Source organism: Medicago truncatula, chromosome 6 (assembly GCF_003473485.1).
Source record: "Medicago truncatula cultivar Jemalong A17 chromosome 6, MtrunA17r5.0-ANR, whole genome shotgun sequence".
NCBI classification, from domain to species: Eukaryota; Viridiplantae; Streptophyta; class Magnoliopsida; order Fabales; family Fabaceae; genus Medicago; species Medicago truncatula.
This window is the reverse complement of record NC_053047.1, coordinates 10,065,604-10,080,354: the sequence shown is the minus strand read 5'-3', so window position 1 is coordinate 10,080,354 and position 14,751 is coordinate 10,065,604. Positions and strand designations below refer to the sequence as shown.

Sequence of the window (14,751 nt, the reverse complement as noted above, 5' to 3'; positions counted from 1 at the left end):
ATTTTAGTTTTAGTCCCTGTAAAAATATTTTTTTGGTTTTAGTCCCTGCAAATATGAAAAATTTGATTTTGATCCTTCGTATTTTGTTTTAGTCCTTGTAAAATTGATTCATATTGAATTGGTTTAGGGATGCACTTAGTTAGGCAAGTTTGTTTTGGGAAATTTTTCTTTTGAGTAACAAATTATGGGTGAAAATGTTTCAAGAAAGATACAAATGAAGACTATGTTCAATGTGTTTCTAAGTGGATGATCAATCATTTAGAAATCTATATTTAAAGCATTACATAAACCACAAGATGGTTTTATTTTCAAAATCGATGAGTAACTCTAATTTTTATATGATCCTTGGGTCTTTAAATTTTTGTTGTTGTTCATGACACTGCTTTAAAATTAGTGGTTTAATGGTGTATGTCATTTAAATTTGTTATACACCAAGAAATCGTCCCCACGAGGGCTGCTTTTGTCTAAGTGTTGATGGTAGGTAGTTAGGTTCGAGTAATCAAGCTGATTTTGGTGGTTTACTCATAATGATGGCAAGTTTCTTTTGGGGTCATGTGGATCTATGGGTGTTGCTAGCATCCTTCGTGAAGATTATGATTAATTTTTGTTGTTGCTCTCTAACCCGCTCTTTGCCTTCTCTCTAACCCTCAGATCCACCACCCTTCCTCACCCTCAGATTATGTTTTCGCGGTCATCCAAAAAAAATTAAGTTGACCACAAAAGTTTTAATCCGAACCATCAAAATACTTAATTGCCACGTGGCAAACATCTTCTAAAGGAACTGGATTAAATGTAGGAGAAGGGAAATGAAGCAGATTTGGACTCTATCTGCAATGTGTCTTTTTCTTTAGGGCAAAGTTGCTGAGCCAATGTGTGCACAAGATTGAGTTATATTCCCATTAATTAAAAAACAAAAGGCTATACAATTTAAGCCATTTATTCAAATCATAAGTTACAATCAAATAAATAAAAGTATTATATCATTGATTTAACAAACACTATCAACTCAGGAAGATTATCAAGAAACAAAGTAAAAATTGCACCTAGTACAAAAATCAAAATAAAAGCTAGAATTATTTTAACAATATATGCTGAGCTTATTTGGTTAGGTTCTCTGCTTTTACCACCTGCAACCTGGAGAAAGAAAGTAAACAAATAAAGGTTTAATTAATCATTCTTAAGTTAAAACAATATAAAAGGAAAATTAATAATTTCTACAAAGAAACACTAGAAGTCATGGCATTCATGCAAAAGGGTACAAAGTTATGTTTTTAGTTTAATATGAAAATAAACTTACATGTCTTGGTGTCTCCTTTGCCATTCCTTTTCTCTGCTCTTCTGCAACCAATAATGAAACATTAATCAATTATTTGTAAATGGCTCTTAACATTGGCCAAACAAGTCATAGATCATTGTTTTTATGGAACTTTTTTTAGCTGTTTTTTATTTAAATTGTGAAACTATGCTTAAATGTATGTACTCAATATATAAAGAGAGAAACATTCATCGAAATATAACGGTTAAAACTATATATTTAAATACACTTGTGGGTTGAACACACAACTAATTGAAATACAAATGTTAAATCCTTACGTTCGATTTGATTCAATCACACAATAATAACTTGATACCCTCGAGTATTTGGCTCATAAGTTAAGATCGAGTGATGGGTCACCCTCATGGATTCGTGTTGCGATCAAGGGAAGATCGCCGGAATTACTTTTCATGGTCAAGGTCGAGAGTTCCGAACAGGATCGTTAGTTGTTTTCGTGTTGGACTGCCCATTTTGTCAGGCCTTGCTGAAAACGGGTCATGTTTGGTGAAAAAGATCCATTTTCACCTGTTTCTTCTCCCTAACAATGGTCATTATTTCTTCTCCTTGTGAACGGCATTCTCTTCTCTCCTTGCGAAGTTCTCACCTGTTCAACCTTCTCTCCCCTTCCTACAAACAGAAGAAACGCCAGAACCACGTCCTCCTTGCGATGGTGGTATCCCCTCCTCTCCCTCCAACAAGCCAACAAGCTTCCCTGACCCTGTTTCACGGTGGCGGTCAACTCTCCCATTGGACCCAGTTCATGTGGCTCCTCTTTCAGATCAAATTTCTCTTTTCACTCCTCTTCCCGCAGTGAGTCCAAAAAAAAATAATCTCAGTATCTTTTTCTTCGACGTCGCCGGTTATGAGCCCTCCACCAACACAACCACTGTTAGGCAGGACCACAGTTACGTTAGAAGTTGAAAATCATACGAGCTAAAGGATCTCTTATTCACAACCACTTGAGGATGCCATCCCTCCACCAGATTTACTTTTTTTCCAGCCATCGCCGAAACCACCAGATTTAACATTAGTATGGACAAGGGTGTTGTTGAGTTGTTTGTGAAAATGGCCATAGAATCAACATTGTGGCAAATCACGGTATGTGCATAGAATATTGTGGCTGAATCATTTTTCGGTATACTGTCCTACCTGCAAATGCTTACTGATCATAAGGTCAAGTTTGGACTTTTGCAAGACCACTAATAGTCGTCGAACTGTGTTTGGAGCTACGACAATTTGTTATAATTGGAGATAGGATGTTAGGATATGAAAATTGGCTTGTTGACTCTAACTAAGTTTTACACCCATTCTATGATTTCTAAGTCATATCTCTCTCAAGAATGGGGAATGCCTCTGCCCGGCTGAATAAACTTGCTTGTAATGATCCTAATTTTAGCAATGGGAATGAAAATTTTCTTACCTGAATTATCAACGACAACAACAACAACAACAACAACAAACAAGCTCTATCCCATTAAGTGGGTTGGCTATATGGATCAAATTACGCCATAACGGTCTATCATAAACCATATTTGGATCCAACTCAATAATCTCTAAAATCTAAATCTTTCCTAATAGTTTCTCTTATAGTTGTTCTAGATCTTCATCTATCTGACTATCCTCCATCTGATCAACTTCCTTACCACATAATCTACATGTCTTCCCTCTAGTTGCCCATCCTTACCACATAATCTACATGTCTTCCCTCTAGTTGCCCAAACCATCTAAGTCCATTTTCCATCATCTTTTCTACTATAAGTGCTACCTCAACACTGGCGCTCTAATGTTGTCATTTATAATTCTATCATGTCTAGTCTTACCACACATCCAACGCAACATCCTAATGTGCGCTCCACTTTGTTCTCGTGTTGGTTCTTATCAATGTGTTGTCGAAAATAAATAATTATATAACGCTAACAAATATATTTAACTCAATTCATTGACTATACATACAAATAGATAAAATTAAAACAACATAAAACATTAAAATTTTATGAATAAAAAAAAAAAACTTAAATAACTGTCAAAACTAACTAAAGTAAAATTTAAAAAAACAAAAACAAAAAACAAGAAATTTGTGATAAAGTAGAAATTTACGTACCAGAAGAAAGAACAGTTTGAAGCTTCCAATTATGACCAAAATTGGAAAGAATAGCATTTGATCCAAAAGCAATTGTTTCTTCTTCTTTTCCATCTTTTACAGCTTCAATATGTGTTGCTATTGGAAGCGTTCCTTTGAGTTTCCGGTTTATCAGAGCCACCGCAAATCCGGCATCGGTTCCCGGAGCAAACCGTAGTGTCTTGCCGGAGGTTCGGCAGGTGACCTCTAGGAATTGTGGTGAGTCGTCTTCTTCAGCCATCGCGAACTTCGATTTTGTTGAGTTTTGACTTTTGTTGAGAGACAGAGAGATTGTGTTTTTTGTTTTGTACTTGTGTTGTTTATTTATAGTCCAACAGTTTTGGATCCTTAAATAACTAAACTACTTAGGATTGTGTTTTATTATTATTTTTCGCTAAATATTGTTTTTTTAGTTTTTATTAGTCCAACATATTTAATTTTTTTTTTTAAAAAATAAATAATTTGATTGTCTATTTGCTAATGTGCATTTTTATATATTAAATATCTTTGAATTATGTATTAACAATATTATAAAAATTTAATATTCCGAAAATTTTCTTTAAGACAAATCTAACAATATCTTATATATAACTTTTTTTTAATAAACATCTTATATATACTATTTATCTTTATCTTTATATAAAACAAATCCAACAACATCTTGCAACATCTTTTTTTTTTTATGGAAAATCCAACATCTTATATGTTACTATTTATATTTTTTTGAAGGAAGTATTATTTATATTTATATAATAGTAGAAAAATATGTTTATTTTGGGATGAGAGAATCTTTCTTAAGATAATTGATTATGAATTACAATTTATTTTGTCCAAAAGTGGGTTATTAGCATTGAGGTGAATTGAACAATAAATTCAATATTAAAGTCAATTGCAGAATGAACATCAAATACCAAACCTAGCTCTCGCATCTCTCTAACAAACAGCCGCCGCTTACACCTTCCACCCCAATCCAAACCCTCAATTCACAAGATGTAGCCTGTTCGGGTGGTGTTGCGACGAGTGACACCAGTCCTCCGCACCACCTCTAAACGCCAAATCTATCAACGCCAGCGTTAAGGTTGTTGTTCTCCGATGGTCTTGTGTGTTTTGGTTGCTTTTGTTCCTCTTCGAAACGGCGACGACTTTTTTCGTTTTGACCTGTTGCGTGTTTTATTTTATATTGGTGTGTTGTGGTGGAGTAGGGCACGATTTTGGCGTTGATAGAAGGTGAAAGGTGGTGACGACGTGGTGGTTTTGCAGTGGTGTCGACGATGCTGTTTTGGTGAATCGATGGAGAGAAGAGTCTAACTTATGGTGGTGTGGTGGTGGTGATGAAGTGGTGAGAGAGCATCGAAAACATCGTAGCTGTTTTCGTGGTGGTTGTGTGGTGGCTAGGGGTGTGTGGTGGTGGCTGATGGGAGGGTCAGTGGGGTTTATTGGTTTTCGAGGTGGCGGGTGTTGGTTTTTGGTGAGGATTATTGGTGGTTTTTTGGTGGTTAATGGTAGTTTTGGTGGTGGTTATGCTTTTTGTGGGTTTTCTTCTACGAGTTTTGTTGTTGATGAGGTTTTCAAATACATGGATGTTAGCTGGTGTAGTTTGTTTAAGGTGCGGTTACATGGGTTTTTGGTAGGTTTGATGGTTATTTTGGAGATGTTTTTTAACGGTTTGGAGGGTGTTTTTGGTTTACTTGTAAAAGTTTATATTTGATAGATGAGTGTTTGTTTGAGTATTCCGCATATATACGGACACTTTTCCTTTGCATGGTGCTTTTAAGTTCTCTACATTCCTTGTGCTTGCTAGGATTCTTTGTGTTTTAAATAAATTTCATTTTAACTTCTTCAAAAAAAAAAAGGTTTAAATATGTCTTTAGTCCTTGCACTTTCATCAGATTTTGACATTGGTCCCTACACTTTTTTTTGTTTGGAATTTGTCCATGCACTTTGTAAAAATATTGATATTGATCCCTCTATTAACTTTCTGTTAAAAAAAAAACACAAAACTATTGGTATTGGTCCCTGCACTTTGTAAAAATATTGATATTGGTGCCACGTGGCGTGAAATGATTGGGCCACGTGGCACTCCGTTGGTTTTGTGTTTTTTTTTTTTAACAGAAAGTTAACAGAGGGACCAATACCAATATTTTTACAAAGTGCAGGGACCAATGCCAAACAAAAAAAAGTGCAGGGACCAATGCCAAAATCTGATGAAAGTGCAGGGACCAATGACACATTTAAACCAAAAAAAAAAAAAATCAATTGTAGAAGACAAAGTTATAATTTTATTTTTTTTTGTCAGGTTATAAATTTTAACTATAAGTATAATCAATTCGTGGTGGCGGGAGGTAGGTAGGATTCGTGATGGTGATGGTGACATAGGTGGAGGGTGGTTCGGTGATAGTGTTAGACGGAGGGTGGGTGATGGTGTCGCGACTTTGTTTTGGTCGCATAGGTGGATTGGTGGTTCCCCGCTTTGTGTGCGATTTTCTCGGTTATTTGACTTAGCTGAGAACAAAATCATTACGGTGGCTTCTTTGTTCTCTTTGGGTCTGGAGCAGGGTGGGGAGGGGTGGAGTTGGAGGCGTAGGTTGTGGGCGTGGGAGGAGGCTTTGCTAGAGGAGTGTAAGACGTTACTTTTTGATATCTCTTTGGTTCCTAATGTTTTAGATATATAGGAGTGGCTGCCTGATACTGCAGAGGGATACTCCGTGAGAGGTGCCTATGATTTGTTAACTAACGGTGATGATTCTCAATTGGGATTACCTTTTGAGTTGGTGTGGCATCCTCAGGTTCCTTTGAAGGTATCGATTTTTGCGTGGCGGCTTATTCGGGATCGTCTACCAACGAAAGCTAATCTGGCTATTTGTGGTGTTATTCCCGCGGATGATATATTTTGTGTATGTGGGTGCGGTCACGTGGAGACGGCAGAGCATGTAGTTTTATCTTGTTCTATGTTTGCATCTTTATGGCAGCAGATGCGTGATTGGATTGGTTTTGTTGGAGTGGACTCTAATATTATTGCAGATCATCTGGTGCAGTTTACTCATTTGACGGATGTTGGTAAAGCTAAAAGTTCGTTCATGCAGCTTATTTGGCTCTTGTTTTCTTGGGTAGTTTGGAACGAATGTAATAATCGTTTGTTCAATAATACTGTTACTTTAGTCTCTCAACTGTTAGATAAGGTTAAATTGTTATCTTTAAGGTAGCTGAAAGCTAAAAAGGTTGTGTTTATTTATGGTACGCAAAGGTGATGGTCAAACCCTTTAGATTGTTTGGGCATTGGCTAACTTGTGTAATCTCCATTTGTTGTGATACTAATCTCGTGTAACTTTTAGTGATATCCTAGGCACACCTTATGCTTGAAAACTGCTTGGTGTGATATATAATTTCATTTTGATTTCTTAAAAAAAAAAAAAATTCTGTTTTTTAACATGAAATAAACTTCATTCATTGAAATGCTAAAATACAACGATACAATCAAAAGATCGTCCGTTGAGACAATCCTCATCCACAAATCAGGACTTCTTAAAATAGCGAGATATATTCTAAGGATACATAATGAATTTTCAGAAGACAATAAGGCATTAACAAAACAAAATCCAAATCCTAACAGCCAGGTATTCTCTACAGGCAGTCGGAGAGGCTAATCCATCCATCCGGGTATACTGTGTTTCAAATTTTACGTCAGTATAACTTTTAATGCTTTAATCATCCAAACATACTATTAATGCTTTAATCAAGAATTAAACATTTGTCAAAAAAATAAAAACAAATCAAGAATTACACATAAGTTTTTTTTTTTTTTTAACTGATTCCCTTCAAATGGAAAACTTGGGTGGGGGAGGGAGGTAAGAAAATTAAACATAATTTGAAGTACAAACAACTTAATGGAGCATAAGTTAACACCTCTACAAACCAAAACATCATAATCTTGAGTCATGATAATTATAGTATGCATATAAGAACAATAAACTTTAGCCAAAGAATGAGTGAAATATCCAGTAATTAATACAATGAAAATGTAGCATAGAAAAGCAAACAACCATCCTTCAGCCAAATGTTGCAATGAGGAAGGATTTGTAGATGCTCATGAACTTGGCCACAAATGCTGCCAATGTAGAGAGAAAAAAGGATGGTCAGCAATCAATTAGATATTGTATAAACCAATAACTTATATCCCAATCTATACCCACTTTGTATAAACTTATTGATATAATCCATGTTTATGGCTGAGAGCATAGACAAAACTCTCAAAGCACCAAGACCTATTTAAAGTATTAATCTTTTCAACAAATGTTCTTCTATACATTAGTTTCAAATTTTTCCTGGACCACGTGTTTAGGGAATCTAGTCATCTGCTAACCATGCCACACCATATTGGTGCTATAACCCATATTTACTTTTTATAAACAAGTAGGTGTAAACCGAAATAGCGTGTGTTTGGGGTGGTGTCTGATGCACGTTACATGTGTTCCGCAAAACATCACTAAACAAGCATCAGAGCCAACACAACAAAATGTTGCTTCTCAAAGGATGCAGCTTTGGAAGATGTGACATTCGGATGCAAATTCAAACACACGCTTAGACTGATGAGTATCCAAGTACTTTAGCTATCAAAGAGGAAGAGCCAAGCTACTTAAATACTCAACTAAGCATTTGATACTACTCAACGTTAGACTTAAACATCGCAAAATAGCCAAGTCCCTATCAATCCCAAAAAAAATTATAGGCAATGTTTGTATTAGAAATCACAACCGGTTTATACAAAGTAACATAGACAGCACACGAGCTCATAAAGATGTAACTGTAAATCTCATATTGCACACATTCAGGTCAAACTCAAAGTACCTTCGATGTGAAAAATGGCCTTTTGTCCAAGGCGCATCCTATGTTCCTGGTTCAATGAGGGGAAAAAAGAATCAGCAACTCCATACTTTGAAACAATATAGAAGTAAGAAAGGGTAGACAAAATCTTTACCTATAAATTTATTTAATTTCAAGGAAATGAGGAGTGTATGGTGGGTAGAGGGGTGCATATAAAATGAAAAGAATATTGGACAAATGCTAATACACTGAAAGTGCATAGCAGAACTACATACGAACTATTGCTTGAGTTTACAAATTTATGTAAAACAAATACAGCAGGCCAGAACTCTTGCACTTACATAATATGCTGCCCAATGGCAAACTTCGTGCTTCAGTTCAGCATCCAGTTTCCTCAAAAGCTCATAAAGTAGCCTCTGAACAAACAAAATGATGTTAAAAATCTAGTATGAAAGGAAAAAACAAAATTACCTAGGGACAGCTTAAAGCAACACATTTACCTTCAAAATGATCCCTGGAGGAATACAGTTGATTAGAAGCTCATACAACTTTCCTCGAACTTGAAACAACCTAAAATATATGACACGGGAAATGAAAGATGCATTGCATGTAAGTAACTAAAACAAAAAGATAGTTGACAACATAATCGGGTAGGCAATTCATAAAACTGATCAATTTCAAGGTTCAGTATAACATTATGTTTATAATGAAAAATCAGAAACTTGTATCCAAAGTGCAAACCTTTTTGGGCTCTGTTCTTTCATTATGTCAGATGCAATTTCTGAAATATATTCCTCCCAGTCCATTGGAGGAATTGTTTGTTTGTCAGTGAAAGGATACCTTCAAGCAACGTTACAACATACAAAAGAGTTGGCTGTCAGTAGTTACCCTTAAAGCAAAACTTTAAAAAGATGAAGATCTGAGATTATGCATCACATATTAAATGAGAAGCTTGTGGAGCTTACTGTTGGACACGGCAAGTCTCAAATGATAATATGGCCCTCCTCAAATTCCGATTTGATTTCTCTGCTATACGAGCAGCAAAACTAGAAGGAAGTTGTAGCCCTTCTTTCTTACCAATGAACTGTAAAACTTCAACAATCTGCCACACTCCAAATATTTAGTAAAGATGAACATTCAACTTATAAAATGGATATGCTAGACAATATGAGTAGAAAGAAAGTATATAAAATAAAAAAATATAGTCCATTGACATGGTATTCTATGGTGTATGCTCATCTGATAAATATTATACAGAAAGTTCGGAATCCTTTGAATGCCTTTGGAATGATCCTTATAGTAAGTGGAGCGAAAAAAGGAGAGCAGTATCAGAGTCAAATAACCTAACTATCCCATCCATATTCATGCTTTTTTTAGTTTTCAAGGAAGTGTTCGGAATCCTTTGAATGCCTTTGGAATGATCCTTATAGTAAGTGGAGCGAAAAAAGGAGAGCAGTATCAGAGTCAAATAACCTAACTACCCATCTATATTCAGGCTTTTTTTAGTTTTCAAGGAATTACTTGGCCTAACCACAATGTTTATAAAAGAGAACTTGGTCGAATCAGTGTTTATAACAGAGACCACGGCCGAATCCCAGAAAGTGATATAGAAGCCCTTCGCTAAATCTACAAAAGCATTCTATAATCTAAAACAACGTTTTCTAGTGGGACTAAAGCATAGCCAAATATTAACAAATCACTACTGTCCGTGGCCGTGATATGCCCGTCAATGTTGTCAAATAACGAGGCTATAGCATTAGCACTATAACATAGAGGAATTAGAACAAAATTGCTATTTTATGTGACCCGCAGTTGACGACGCCTATCTAAAACCAAAACTTCCTTTCTGAGTTTCTTAACCAGCATGTAATAATATATCTTAACATGGAATAACTCCTGACAAATTGAAAAAAACAAAAATAAAAAATTTATGAAGTATGGACCTAACCTACTATCATCTTGCAATACCAACAACCACTTGATAGAACATCATTCATCTATCGGAAATAACTAACAAGCAAAATAGTATGGAAAACAATTAAACAGTTTGCTACTAATAACCCTGCCAGAAAAAACAATCGTCCCAGTGCTTAAAAAGGCCAAAACAAACATAATTTTTTTCATTCCAATGTCACTGTCGCAGATTTAAAATTTACTAACCTGTTCTTCACTTGGTGCATTTATTCGTACATTAAGACAACGGGACCGGATGGCTTCTGTGACTCTTGAAGAACTATTGCAACATAAAATTAATCTGCAATAAGCACTGTATTTCTCCATCGTTCTGCGAAGTGAATGTTGAGCTTCTCTAGAGAGTTTGTCCACATCATTAAGCACCAGCACTTATAGAGAATAAAACAAAATATCAGCTTGAAAAGTGAAGTAAACTAAAGGATAAAAAAGGTAATGTGAATGCTTGTGGTCCTAAACATTTATCATACAAGCAAAGGCGGAAGCACTAAGATATAGGTTTAAAACAAGGTAGCAAGTTTGGTACCTTTAAATCCTTTCTTCCCTTTAGTATCAATGGGTCTATTTTTAGCCATTTCTTTGATTATTTCTTGAACAATGTATCTGTCCTGAAAGCCTGCATCGCTCGGAGTCATTTCAATATGATTGGCACTTGATAATGTCGTCAGCTCTAGATCAATAGATCTACTCCCTGCCTGAAACCAATTCCACAGTACTTAAAAATAAAAATAGCTAAATAAAAACCAAAGATTCAGTTTACTATGCACAACAAATCCAATCCAATGAAACACATCTCAAACTATTGCCTCAGAAGCAGCACCAAGGATAATAACATAAAGCTGAATGTTGTGCTCCTTCATGGTGTTCACATGATATATGGAGTTCAGTGTTCACACATCCAAGAATCACAGTAAAGATATTTCTACAGAACAAAATCGACATAAATGTTTGTGTTTGCTAAACTAAAAGCATTCACTTCGAGTCATGTATATAAACAAGCTCCTCTGTCATAATAACAAAAACAGTAAATCTTAAAAAACATATCAGTGATTCTCTGGAACCTTTATTTTCTGTCGAGGTACTAGTTACAGTTGGCAATAAGTGTTCAGTATTCAGTCATGTATTCCTCACTAATTATTAAGGGTACCGGCACAATCATAGAAACTCCCAAACCGTTCAAATTTAATAGCGGTTCTGGAAACTCACAAATTCAGAATGAATGACAACACAAAAGTAAAGGGGTACAGATTGAGAAAGAATGAAGCTTACGTCAACTTTCCATGCCCTATTCTCCACCTTCACCTGAAATACCAACCAACAAAGACGATTTGAAAAGGACACGAATTACAGCACCAAGAAGTAAACAACAGTGTAATTCAACCATGAGCACGATAGCTATAATCATAACCAATCAAAACTCATGATACATAATAACAACAATTGAAACAGACAACAAAACATTTACTAAAATTACTTCAGTTTTATCTTAAAGATTGTATTAGTGATGCTAAGGCAAAGCGCAACTATCAGGGTATAAACCAAAAATATAAATTACACAATGATTGAGTTGTCTTAGCGTATAAACAACCTACAAAAGCTAAGACATATTTTTTTCCACACACAAGCAACATATTGATAAAAAGTCCACTATCTAAGTCACAACATTAAGGTTTTTTCTATCTCCAATTCTCCATGACTGTTACTAAGGCCTTGTTTGCATAAACAACCTATTTGCAGTTTATAGCTCAAGAGTTTATCAAGATAAGCGCTTATGTATAAGTTATTTCTATAGCAAAAGATAAAATAAATTTAAATTGTTTTCGTAGAAACTACAAACTGTTTTCAAAGCTATCTTGAATAACTTATGAAAATAAGTTGAAAACAGCTTACGCAGAACAATGTCATAAGTTGTTTTCATAAGTTCTCCCAAATAGTCTCAAAATTTATGCCAATAGATAAGCGCAACTAAGCCAATCCAAACAAGATGAGAATAAATCGAAAACAGCTTATGAACAATGTTGTAAGCTGTTTTCATAACTTCTCCTAAACAGTCTCACAAAACTTATGCCAATAGATAATCTCAATTAGGCAAATCCAAGCAGGTGCAACGATCACATAAGCCGCATTTGGCAACAATTATATGTACAACAAAAAAATCTCACACACTGTTACTGCGATCACAATTTGAAAACGTAGTTAACAACGAGCCTATTTTTATATTTACAATTACAAAACTCAACCATGCTTAAGTGAACCAAGTGGTCCGTAAGGCCTAGCTCAATTGACAATACTGATATTGTTAGGTTGAACACTTTCACCTGGGTTCGAACCCAAGGCCTCGTTGTTGTGTGTGTGAGTTTCAGGTGGTGATTGTCACTTCATCCACAGACCAAAAAAATAAAAATTTGACCCCAAATGTGTATCTTTTTAAAAAAAAGACTAAAAAATTCTAGTTGAAACAAACTCACTAAAGAGCAACAAAAAAACAACCTTTTCGGCACCAGGTCCAAACATTTGACGGAGAAGAGCCATGATTAGGGTTTTCTTGCCAGAGCCTGAAGGACCATAGAACAACAAATGGGGACAATCATGTTCCGAAACCTGCAATCAAAAAAACCCTAACAAAAATTACAAGAATGTTGTATAAGAAACACAATTAAGGAGATTGAATGTGTGAGAAAAATTACCAATTTTTTGAGATTTTGAGCGGTGTCGTTGTGAACCAGAGCATTGTCTAGGGTTTTGGGACGATACTTGTCTACCCACAACATCTTTCTTCTCTCTCACTGTGTCGAAATTGTGGTGGCGGGAAAACTACACCCTTCTGTATATGCTGATGATCACTAACTCAACGTAATTTTTTATTTTTTTTTCTTTCTACTTTTTCAGTCTTGAGATAAAGGAGTCATTTTTTTTTTTTTTTGTGGTGGTCGAGATTCGAACTCAAACTTTGTATATATTATGTATTGTTCATACCAACCGAGCTAAGCTCACGAGGACAATAAATAAATTATTTGATTATTTTACAGTTAAGGTTAAAAATTATATATAGCAATTGAACTTAGTTCATTAACCACTTATTGTTTGACTTTTTTATTGGGAAATGATAAAAAAAAAATGTTATTAGACAATCGTTTGGTCTAGATAGGAAAATCTATCTTGATAATGATGTATGTTTAAAATTGACTTTTTCTTACATAAACTTATCAATTACTTTTTTTTTTAATCTTTAACAAGTATCTTAACGGTATTTGTTAGCATGACTATTATTTATTTATTTAGTTTTCATTAAAAATAGTTTAATATACAAATAATGAAGTTTATGTTTGCTATTATGATGGATATGTCAGAATCATGATGGATCGGTGTAATCTTAACATAGAATCGTGATACCAAACATACACGAATTGGAGGTCCTTGTTTGTCTGGGAGTTGGATCTTCTTAATGAGTTGCTATTGGTGGCGTCCACCGTCCAGACACTCTCAGTTGGATAGGGAGGATGCCTGGTCATGGTTGCACACCTCTGATGGTTGGTACTCGATTAAATCAGCCTATTCTTTGTTTCTTGAAGGTCTTCCGGCTACGGGTGCACCTCAGGGGACACGCTGAGGGCGATCGCCATGGTGTGGAAGTCGTGGGCGCCGTCTAAAGTGGTTGTTTTTTTCTGGCAACTTCTCTTAGATAAGATTCCTACTAGGCTTAACCTTGTGAGGCGTGGTGTTCCTCTACCGGAAGAGGGGTTGGGCTTTCTATCTTGCCCCTCGATATTCTCGGTTTGGTATCAGGTGTCTAGGTGGTTGCGTTGGGATTTTGTTCTCCCTTTTGGTCTTGTGAATCGGTTTCAGGGCTTTACAGGCTTAGGTGGGAAGAAGAGAGTTAGGTTATGTTTGGTTCTTGTTTTGCATGTTGTTATTTGGACCATCTTGACGTCCCGAAATGACCTTATTTCTGCTGGTGGCACCCATTGTGATAGGTCGGTGGTGGATGGGGCAAAATTCTTAGCTTGGAAGTGATTCCTGACTAAGTGTCCTGCTAGCTCCTGCACTTATCATGAGTGGGAGGTGCAGCCCGTCCTTTGCTGGCTTTGGTAGGGTTTGGTGGTGGAGGTGTTCCTTAGTTCGGGTGCGGGTTTGGCGGGGTTTCATTGCCCTTCCTTTCCCGTCTTCGGCGATTGGTGCTTTAGCCTCTCCGGTGGTGGTTTTTGTTTTGTTGCTTTTTGTATGTTGTATCTGAATTTGTTTGTTTTCTTTGGTGGTTCTTTTTCGTGGCTTCCGTCTGGCTTGTTTGTGGAGCTAGTCATGGCTCCGTGGGGTTTTGAGCGTCCTTTGGGCGGCTCCTCAGGTGTATCTTATTCAGCTTTTTTGATGATTGTTTATATATATATATATATATATATATCTTTGCCATTAAAACAAAAACGAATTGATATGATTGAAATTAAAAGAGATTTGGACCTCTAAAGCATGTGGTCGGAATAGGAAGTTAGACAAATGATTCTTGGTTATGGAAATAATTCGATAAGAG

At 35.8% G+C, this 14,751-nt stretch overlaps 2 protein-coding genes across 2 annotated transcripts; both read right to left on the bottom strand.

The window, feature by feature from the left end:
• Window positions 1-872: 872 nt before the first annotated feature.
• On the bottom strand, window positions 873-3,746 carry LOC25495824 (uncharacterized). The gene is made up of 3 exons (XM_013596072.3): window positions 3,417-3,746; window positions 1,298-1,338; window positions 873-1,134 (listed from the first exon to the last, which is right to left on the bottom strand). The coding sequence occupies exons 1-3, from the start codon at window positions 3,673-3,675 to the stop codon at window positions 976-978; spliced, it is 459 nt and encodes a 152-aa protein (XP_013451526.1). The 5' UTR covers window positions 3,676-3,746; the 3' UTR covers window positions 873-975.
• A 3,534-nt stretch (window positions 3,747-7,280) lies between these two features.
• Window positions 7,281-13,085, bottom strand: LOC25495823 (replication factor C subunit 3). Its single transcript, XM_013596071.3, has 11 exons — window positions 12,914-13,085; window positions 12,717-12,827; window positions 11,496-11,528; window positions 10,753-10,921; window positions 10,416-10,597; window positions 9,221-9,357; window positions 8,997-9,095; window positions 8,756-8,825; window positions 8,597-8,671; window positions 8,280-8,325; window positions 7,281-7,539 (listed from the first exon to the last, which is right to left on the bottom strand). Exons 1-11 carry the CDS (start codon window positions 12,995-12,997, stop codon window positions 7,481-7,483), a joined length of 1,065 nt encoding a protein of 354 aa, XP_013451525.1. The 5' UTR covers window positions 12,998-13,085; the 3' UTR covers window positions 7,281-7,480.
• Between the last annotated feature and the right edge of the window lie 1,666 nt (window positions 13,086-14,751).

Coding starts and splice junctions, on each gene's coding strand:
- LOC25495824 (XM_013596072.3), bottom strand. CDS start 3,675: ATGGCTGAAGAAGACGACTCACCACAATTCCTAGAGGTCACCTGCCGA. Junction 1,339..3,416: donor TCAAACTGTTCTTTCTTCTG/GTACGTAAATTT, acceptor TATTGGTTGCAG/AAGAGCAGAGAAAAGGAATG. Junction 1,135..1,297: donor CAAAGGAGACACCAAGACAT/GTAAGTTTATTT, acceptor TTCTTTCTCCAG/GTTGCAGGTGGTAAAAGCAG.
- LOC25495823 (XM_013596071.3), bottom strand. CDS start 12,997: ATGTTGTGGGTAGACAAGTATCGTCCCAAAACCCTAGACAATGCTCTG. Junction 10,598..10,752: donor AGGGAAGAAAGGATTTAAAG/GTACCAAACTTG, acceptor ATTCTCTATAAG/TGCTGGTGCTTAATGATGTG. Junction 9,096..9,220: donor GAGACTTGCCGTGTCCAACA/GTAAGCTCCACA, acceptor CGTTGCTTGAAG/GTATCCTTTCACTGACAAAC.